The sequence below is a fragment of the Miniopterus schreibersii genome (assembly GCF_964146895.1).
Source record: "Miniopterus schreibersii genome assembly, chromosome: 5".
Classification (NCBI taxonomy): domain Eukaryota; kingdom Metazoa; phylum Chordata; class Mammalia; order Chiroptera; family Miniopteridae; genus Miniopterus; species Miniopterus schreibersii.
The window spans coordinates 58,265,469-58,275,665 of record NC_138106.1 but is presented as its reverse complement, the minus strand read 5'-3'; the positions used below and the strand labels follow the sequence as shown (position 1 = coordinate 58,275,665).

The window sequence follows — 10,197 nt, the reverse complement described above, 5'->3', positions numbered from 1 at the left end:
TCTCACAGAGTTGAGGCAGAGAAGCCCTTAGGCAGCTTCAGGCACTGTCCCAACTGCTGGATTTACTTTGACTCTCCCTCCCTTTGGGGCTGCCTTGAGAGGTACACCTACCTCCTGGACTATCCACAGAATTCCTGCATTTTTACCTGAATCATTCTTACTGAGTCTGACCTTCTCTGCAGCCAAAGCCAACTATTGAACACCCTTATTGTTCCTGGATTTGTGCTTTATCCAGAACAGTAAGGCTGTTCAGTAGTTGGCTTTGGCTGCAGAGAAAAATGGAGGTATCCTGATCTTCCCTATTCATCCTCTGCACTGCTCTTGTTCTAACCAGGGGATGCCTGCACCTATTTCCAGTCCTGAGACCACTTCTCTCTGCCATGTATGCTCTCGGTCTGTCTCAGTTGATATAAGAGGGCATCTACTTTGTCCATGCTCCAAGATCTGGTGTAGGTAATCCGTGCAGGTCCTTTTTGAGCCTGGGGCTCCTGTTCTCCTTGCCAGTTCTCCTATTTCAGGACCAAAACTCAACCCTCAAGGCTGCCCCAGAGCTGGGCCTTCTCCTCTTAAGCGGATATCTCAGGTGTTCAAAACTACCTGAAGTCTGGGCTTCAGCTTTTCAGCAGCCTCCGTTCCTGTGTTCTGCCTTATTCTTGAACGGAACCTTCTGATTTTTTGTTGTCCTTTGGTCTCTCCAGGAACCTGAGACTTCTGTTCCCTTGAGCTCTTGGTCTGTGGGCACCCAGGCCTGCTGCACGCGACCTGCCACCTTCTGATTCTTTGCCGTGTGCAGCGGGCCTGCATGCCCTTCTGAACATCTTTTGAAAGTGCCTTTTTGATTTTGTTTTTTAAGTGAGATTAGATGAGGAACCTCCAAGGTCTCTTTCAGTTTTACAGATTCTGATTCAATGATTCACGAGGCATGTTTTTGGAGAAAGCGATTGAAATAGAAAACTCTGTTAGCATTTAGTCAACTCTGCCCAAAGGGTACGGAAGCCCTGCGTTTTGGTTACTAGGGAGCTGCCTTCTGTAACGAAGCGAGGAGAAAGCAGAAGGCTAACATTCCTTTCCCTGTTCAGTCATTGTGGGAATATTCACTGAGAACTACAGTGTGCCAGGCATTATTCTAGAGGCTGGAATTTTAATGATGGATAAGATCAATACTCTCCCTGCCCCCAAGAATCTTAGAGAAATCAGCCAGAGTAAAATATCCTGCCAGCCATCTATCTTAATACCTTTGCTCTGAGTCTGTGCATCAATTCTCATTTCTAAGTTTCCCTTAAAGTTTAAGTACATCTCCTTTTGTAATAAACTGGATTCAGGCTTGTCATTCTTCTATAATTAAAGAAAACCCGTGGGCTACATAAGCAAATATGCATAGTTACACAACACGCTGCAGATGTACATACACAGGAACACATACAAGCCATATACGTACATGCCACTGAGGCAACCTTCATCTGATTAATGTTAAAAATAAAATGCTACCATTGATATACATGTGAGTTTCTCAGAACATGTTCAGAAGGCCTGCATTAAAATAACCAGGGGGACTTGTGGAAATGCAGGTTCCTGAGCTCCTCTCCAAATATTCTGATTTAGAGGGCCTCAAGAATATATATGCTAAATCGGTACCACATAACACACTTACGCTTACTAACATTTTAAAACTTCTGATTATTGAGACCCTGGGGTGGGGATTGGGAGCCGGAGCTTGTTGCCGAGTGGCCTAGGTTGATCAAAGGGACCCGCGCTGGTTGAGGTGAGGGTTGGCAGGAGAGAAGGGGGCACTCATTTTCCTAGTCTGGTGGGATAATGTAGAGAAGGCAGCTGACACACAGTGTGTTCAAACAGCATCAATTCCCCCTCTTCTGTCATGCGTCAAAGGAAGCGCGACAGACAGCTCAGCACACCTGGGGGCTTCTCACTGTTTCCTCCCCAGTTTAGTACATTTTATTTTATTTTTATGTAAACTCATTAGTGAGGAGATCCCTGCATTCTCTCTAGAAAGTTTGGAGATCCCTCCTAGTGGAATTTGTAACTTGATTTCATTGTTTAGTGTTAAATGAGGTTTAGGTGTTGATAAAAATTTAAATACCAGAGTACAGAGCATCGTGGGATTTTTCTCACGTTACACAAAATCTTCAGAGCCTGCTAGTTTCACATCAAAAGTCTAGAAGCCTCCATCACCACATTTCCTGTTTGTAACTGAACAGAGTACACAGGAAAGATTTTAAGAAACACACAAGAGAAAAAAGCGAGGCAGAGACAAAGACAAGTTTTACTGCCACACTTCTTGAACATAGCAAAGCAACATCCTTAGAAACAAAGTTTGTAGGAGTATATTTAATCCATGTGTTTGCCTTATGGCTACATAAGGATTTCTCTGAGGAAAGAAGCATGTCAGGTAAGTGGTGTTTTTAATTCTTTTGTTCCATTTCTATGCCTAAAATTTCACTTAATAATCTCTGAGTCTCCAGCAAAGACCCTTAAGATTTGGAAAGTAAATTAGTTTACACATTATTTTTAAAATGTGAGATAACCCTTAGAACATAAACCTCTTACCATAAATAGAACGTATTTTTAATTTATTAATGAGTGTAAATGACTATTTTCTCTTAAAAGAAAGAATTGAGAAGTGTTTTATAATATAAAGCTAGTTGTAGCTGTTCAGTGTTTTTTTTTGTTGTTGTTGTTTATAATTATGGCATTTAAAGGATTTGCCGTTTTTAAAGAAACTCTCATTGACCATACACATTCCTCTTTAGTTAGGTTCAGTTATAAAGCAAGTTAGGAGTAATCACATTCTAATTCTTTAGAGTTTAGCAACTATATTAACTCCTCAGAAGTCAATCCAATTGTTAACATTCAGAGAGATGACAATTTTGCACAGGCCAGTGAAATGCCATCAGTTGTGGAACGGATTGTGAGAGCTGAATCCACACCGAGTAGCTCTACTTCTTCCATGTCGATGATTTATTCCTCTTTTATTCATTTATGTACTTTTTATTTCTCTGTGGTAAGAGAAAACATGCATATTTAGTAAAGATGAAAACTGTGAAATATATGTCAAAAAGAAAAAAAATTTACATCGTTCCCATCTCCTTAAAAGTACATTGTATTTTCAATTTTTATTTCTTTATATTCTACATGGCTTGCTATTCACAACTGAAATAACAATGTACCTAAAATTATAATCCATCTTTTTTCACAAACATTATAACTATTTCTCTTTTTACAATAATTTCTGTCTGATTATTGTACATGATTGCACAAAATAACATCTATGGGTTAATTATAGTTTACTTGGTTACTTGTTTATTGTTGGGCAATTATGTTGTGTCCAGTTTTTTTAAATATTTTAAATGTCAGAAAGATGAACATCTCTATAGCTTTTCCTATATTTAGGATTATTTTCTTGGGAAAGATTCCTAGAATTGGAATTACTGAGTAAGAGGTTATGAACATTTTAAGTCTCATTATTACCAACTTGCTTTTCAAAGAGCGATGTCAATTCGCTTTCCTCCTAGTAGTGCTTCTCTTTAACAGGCTGATCTAACTTAAAAAAAAAATCTTTACTTATAAAAAACACAACATGCTAATCTATTGTTTAATATGCATTACTCTGATTATAATGAGGTTGAACACTTTTGCATAGATTTTTAAACTGTTTATAATTCTATCACTTGTAAATTGTCTGATAACATCTTTTGCTTAATTGTGTTTATAGCACTTTTAGTGTTAATTTGTATGAACTATTTATAAAGATATTATATCTTAGAATTTCTGTGTGCTTCCAATGTTTTGTTTGCTGGATTTTAAAATCAATTGATTGGATTAATCACACTGGGGAGCATAAATTGACATATATGGTTCTCACACCTTTCATCTCCTCCAGGGTCCATAGATTAGCAAAGAACAAAAACAACTGTTCCAGTTTTGCTAGTGTCCCCCAAGAAATGAACTCAACAATACTATGAACAGTTCCCATGAGCTGATGGTGATGGGGAACTTGGGAAGGCCAAAGTCAGTGGATATGACATTCAACAATTTCCAGTATTAGTTAATGCTAATTTTATAAGGGATATGCTAAAATTTCCTCCATAGTACTTTGAAATTTAGATTTTTCCTTCATGTGTAATACAGGAGCTCCTCCATTGTCAATTAAGACCTTCTACAATTCCACAGAAGAGACAAAAATATAAAGTATTCATCATGAAAGCCTCATAGATCTTAAAACAAGACAAAAACCTTAATGTGAAATAAGATGACAATCAGATGATAATATTTTTTACATTGAGATAGGTAAAGTAAAAACGAAAATGAACACAAGAAAAAAGTGAAATCCGCAGCCAATTAAAACAATGCATGAGAAGAAAAACCCAAATCTTTCCTTTTCTCCTACCTATATGCCTGGTAGTAACTGCATCAATAGATGTGCCAGTATCATAATTCCCAGTGTTTCTACATTCACACAAAATCACTATTAGCTGAGTTAAGTGGTGAAACAGTTCCTTTGGGCTACCATTAATTTAGTTTAAACAGTGATTCACAGTGTAGTTACATTGCTGTTTTTCTAAAAAAGAATGCTCACGGTCTTTGTTCAGTTTTCTTTTCCCTTGAGCCTCAATCACCTTTTTTGAGAACAATGAAGGCCTTTGTTTTAGAAACTAGGTAGGTGGGACTAATTTAGGATTCATCTTTTAAATTCAGATGTTCTTTAAAATAAAAATAGGTAAAACATCTTGTTTCAACTTTACTTTAGATAGTTTGGCAGTGGTTTTAAGGAAATTCAATCCAGGAAAAACTGTCACTTTAAAGGTCAAGCTGAGGATAAATAGCTAGTTAATAATAAATATTACCGATCGCTTTTCCAGGCATTTTTAATTTCATTTAATTTTCTCGGCATTTGGACATGGGTATTGTACTGGTCGGAATTAAGAGCTTTCAGAGAAATTATGAACTGATACATGAATGAATAGAGTTAAGATTCGTCCGGTTCCTTGCTGTGGTGGCTGAGAGCAGACATATGACCGCAAAGGGTTAAAAAGAAGAGAGTGAAAATTAACAGACCTTCTTAAGACATTAAAGAAACATAGTAAGTAGTTAAAGTATTTTGTTGGATGAAAGTTTCCACACAGTCATGTCATCTTCAGAGGGTGCTTCACAAATAGGAAACAATAAGTGCCTATGTAAGATGGACAGATGAAGAGAGAATCACCTACAGTAGGGATCTGAGGATTACTTCAATCCTAATAGGATTTCTAAAGTTTACCAATCACAATTAAAGTTTAATTATAAAAGTGACGGCAGGAATCACACATATTGTCTTAAAGTCTTCCCTCCACCTCACTCCCATATGTATGCCTTCCTTGATTAAATTTAGTAAGAATTGGTTAAGAGCACTCATGATGTTCTAAAAGGAGGGAACCTTGATGTCACAAACTTGGGGATCTGAACTCCTGTTCTACCAGTGGCTTAGGGAGTGAGGTTCAGTGATTTGCAAAAAGTCACACAGCTAGTATGTGACTGCACTCATTCACTTTCTCCACACTGTTTGAAACACATTCCAATGGGCTATATTGCTATTGTCCTCACTTTCATGGCCCCTCTCAGACATACACCATTCACTTCTCAAATAGCCCTTTGTTATAATAGACATTTAAGGTAGACAGGTTTTAAATTTTGCAAATTTAAAAATTAAAAATTTAAAAATTAAAATTTAAAAATTAAAAACATCATCTCATTGCCCCGGCCAGTGTGGCACAGCTGGCTGAGCATCCTCCCATGCACCAAGAAGTCACCAGTTCGATTCCCAGTCAGGGTACATGCCTGAGTTGTGGGCTACATCCCTAGTAGGGGGTGTGCAGGAGGCAGCCGATCAATGTTACTCTCTCATCAATGTTTCTCTCTCATAGATGTTTCTCTCTCTCTCCTTCTCCTTTTCTCTCTCTAAAATCAATAAAAACATATTTTAGAAAAACCATTATCTCTTTTACTTGGAGGCCTGGGACTGGATTTGAGAATCCCTCCCAGTGCTCCTATCACTCTAATGCCTTCTAAAGATAGGGTATTGGAGATGGACCGTGGTGGTGAGACTGTGTGGATAGTGACAACATGCCCCATTCAAAGAGTCAAGAGTGTGCCTAGTTTGGCACCAAACCATCTGTAAGAAAAACTCATGAGTAGAATCTGTGGGGGTTAGACCAGAGCTTTTTCTTTGAATTTTCTGTGGTGCCTAAAATAAATATATACATTCATGGAATGCAAGGAAGAGATAGTCACTGCTCTGACAGAGTTTACAAGCCAAGAACAGAAACCATCAAGAGAAGCCATATCCTAAATACTATAAACTCACTCATACACTTAACTCAGTTACAGAACCCCTGAAGGAGAAACAATTAAGGCATTATATTTATTGCTTTTCTATTGTTACTTGTTTAAGTAAAGGCTTCTGTATGAATCAAACCTGCAAGCAGAAAGACATTACATTTGCTTAGCTGAGTTTCCTTCCAGAGCACATGTAATTGTGAATTTTAAATACAGTGCCTGCCAAGTAATATTGGCTTTAAGGGAGAAAGAAGTCTTATAATTAAACCTATCTCTCTTAGCCTCTGGCAGTTGAAAGCTAGATTGAAACTTAAACCATGGTTTTCCTGGTTGTCATTGCCTCACTAATAACTTCTTGAGGCCTTTGGCTTTTTAACAGTGTAAATAGCTAAATTCAAATTATGCAGTTCTTTTTAAATTGATAAAAGCTATACAAATGAAAGTAATTACAATGAATAAATATGATACTAAAGATTGCATTTGTTGGGCAAAAATTTTTGAGCACTTTGTGCATTCAATATTATAAGAGGGATCTGGGAATATTTATATCACATATAGAAAATAACTAGGTAAGGGAGGGATGAAGTATGTGTGTGTGTGTGTGTGTGTGTGAACATTCATAAAGATTTGCCTTTCAAGTTGAAAATCTTCACCATTTAGCTACTCAATATCTTCTTATCTGTGTGTGTTTTGTTTTGTTTTGCAAAATGGGGATATTTATTGTTGGCAATCAAAGATTACGAAAGACATTAAGGAAGCCATGAAATACAAAGCTTCTAAATGAAAATGTGCTATATAAAACTCAGATCACATTACAAAAGGAAAAAAATCTTGGAAAATAAAAGGGTTCGCTAACATTAGAGGAAAACTGGTTTAGTATGTCTTGATGAGAACATTCACCAAAGCCACAGCGGCCTAATGAGTTACTCTTCTCTCCCGGTTCTATTTCCCAGCTTCTGGAAGGAAGGTCTTTTCTCAATAGCACTGGAGACAAATGTAATAAATCTTCAACTTGTCTTCCTTGGGTTGTGGGCATTTCTAGACCTCACACTTGATTGGGATCTTTCTGTTGGCCCTAGCCATTACATTACTCTTCTTTACTCTACTTTTTACTTGTTGTCAACTCTATAGTTGACACATGTTTAGTGAGCACCTACTTTGTGCTAAATAGGTTGCAGAAATGATGGTAGGAGCCTTACTAGCAGTAAGATAATAATAAAAAGAACAATAACTAATATTTATTAAACATTAAGCATTAAATATTAGTGAGAAAGACTACTCTCCAAATCTCATTGCATGTCTTAACTCATTTAATCCCTATAATAATAGGTACAATGAAGAAATGAGGCATGAAGATGAAGATAAATATCATAGTCTTTCTGTCCTTTGGGAACTTAAGAGTCTATTGGGGAGAGATATTTATATATAAATGATTATGTCAATACTTGTTGAAATGTAGAGGGACATTGGGATGTCACTTGGTGGGAGACAGGAAGCACTGAGTGAACGCTTCCAAGAGAAGGTGGTCTTGAAGGATGGCTGGGAACTCATCCGATGGGTAAGGGAGAGGTATTTCAGGCAAAGGGGCAAGTACACAGACGTAAAGACATGAAATGGTAAGTATGGTATCTACTGAAAATTGCAAGTGCTTTAGAATGATTGGAGCGTGGTGTACTATTAGGTGGGTATAGCAGATACACCTTAAAAGATATAGGAAACCTGAAATAACATTTTGTGGAACTAGTTCGTGGTAAGGAAAGAAAAGTGGGATGTTCTCCAATTTTAGGGCAGAAATAGGAACAGGTAGGTTCTTTGGAAGGACCTATGTCAGACTCCAGAAAGACAAAGAAACAACTTTCTCCAGAAATCATGGAGGAGGGGAATATACGAGGACAGTGTGTAGAAGGATAGAGCTAGATCCTGAATAGTGGCTGATGTAGTGTGGATTAATCTAAAGAGTTATAAACATATGTCAGGGCCGGTTGAACTAATAGGAAAGAGGGCAGACTGACCTGAGAACGGTTTGCTTAGTATTGTAGTTTAAAACCTTGGACATCAAGATATTAAGATGTGTATATTCTTTAATCCAGCAATTCATCTTCAAGAATTTTTACCTAAAAAAATAAGGTGGTTATATAGTTTTAGCTAAAGATATTCATCACAACGTTGCTTATATAGCTAAAAATTAGAAGCAACTTAAATATCTTACAATAAGGAATTATTTAAATCTATTATGGAAAACTCATACAATGGAAGATAGGGCAGCTAAAAGAAATGGAAGCATATTTTGTTTATAGGAAAAGGAGCACACTATGAAATTATTGGGGGTAAAGTAGATAACAGTATAGCCAGTATAACTGAATCCTATGTCTTCATCTGTAACAATTCCTACATAGAGAATAACAAGTTTGGAAGTATATTAATCAAGGTGTTCACAGTGATTGTCTCTTGATAAAATTGTGGTTGATACTGATCTTTTTATTTTTGCTTCTCTGAGTTTACTAATTGTTTTTCAACATTGAACATCGATGGTGTGTATAATACATCTGCCTTCTTTGTAACAATTAAAATTTACTTATTTAAACGCCACTAAATACAGTGACTGTAGAGGGTGAATGAATATAGTCTACTCTGGCTGCCTGAATAACCTGAAATGATCGTTGTGATATATCTCAATAGAAAATACAGTGTATGCCTTCAACTTGCTTTAAAATGTGAAAGAACTTAGAACTGTACCTAGACTGTGGGCCTTAAGTGACATACGCAAGAAGAAAAGAAGAGAAGTCTTTAAAAATAAAGCCATTAATTTAATAATAGACATCAGAAATTAATATTTCTGTAAAATTTCTGTATTGTGACAGCAAGAAGGGAAACTGAGACCCATCTGGCAAGTGAGACAACTTGCTGGCCCCATTTTGCCCAATTATGTTAAATCAACCACCTGAAAAGGATTATTATCAGTGGGAGGTGGGGATCGATCTCTCCCTGAAAGCATGCTTTAAAAGTTCCCATTGACACAACAAATCTATTCTCAAGAACCTCTTCTACAAATAACCCACATATGTGCAAAATGTCTGTACAATGGAGTTTCTTGCGTTTTGTTTATAGGAGAAAAACATTTTAAAACATTAGTATATCCATCTTAGAGAAATGGGTAGATGAATTCTATTACAGCAAATACTGTGGAATTCCATGCACCCACTTAAATTAACATACTAGCATGGTAAAAATCCCCCAAACACACTCGTAAGTTTTTTTAAAAGGCCAATTAGTGTAATATTAGTGTCGCATTTATGTTTTAATAGAGGACCTTATGTGTTATTTTGTATTTTAGTATTGCTGGAATTTTTAAAATTTACTCTCAGCAGGCACTTGTGGTTTTTAAACATAAATATCAAATAAATAATTCTAGGAATATATGCAGCATCATACAATACCTAGAGTTATTATTATATTTAAAATAGTTTATAAATATTATTGTAGAAGTCTCTTAAATATTTACAAGATTATGTTCTTGTTGAATAAATTAGCCCCTTCCAAACCTTAGTGTTTTTAACCAAATTAATTGGTAGGTCTATTGCAGAAGATGAAAGACTATTCCAGTCTTCTCGATTTTCTTATACTTTCTGAAGTATAAAAATTCCCTTAAAGAAAAGAAAACCACACAGTTTCCTACCATTTATTAATTAATTAATATTTGAAAAATTTATTAATTAATTCTTGAAACATTTTTATAAATCATATACTCTATGTCTGGCATATCGGGGTAGAGGCAGAAATCGTCCTATTCTTTGTGGAACTTGCAGTACTTTGAACATCTAACGTGGTGCAAAACTAAAGAGGAGGTAGCAAACATTAGCAGAAAGA

At 36.3% G+C, this 10,197-nt stretch overlaps 1 protein-coding gene across 1 annotated transcript in view; it reads left to right on the top strand.

Annotated features, from left to right (window-relative positions):
* Nucleotides 1-2,248: 2,248 nt before the first annotated feature.
* Nucleotides 2,249-10,197, top strand: part of TRAT1 (T cell receptor associated transmembrane adaptor 1) — a 33,545-nt gene continuing 25,596 nt past the window's right edge. Inside the window, exon 1 of the mRNA XM_081138649.1 lies at nt 2,249-2,407. Within this exon, the coding sequence (XP_080994775.1) occupies nt 2,401-2,407 (7 nt within the window). The 5' untranslated portion in view covers nt 2,249-2,400. The remainder of the gene's footprint in view (nt 2,408-10,197) is intronic.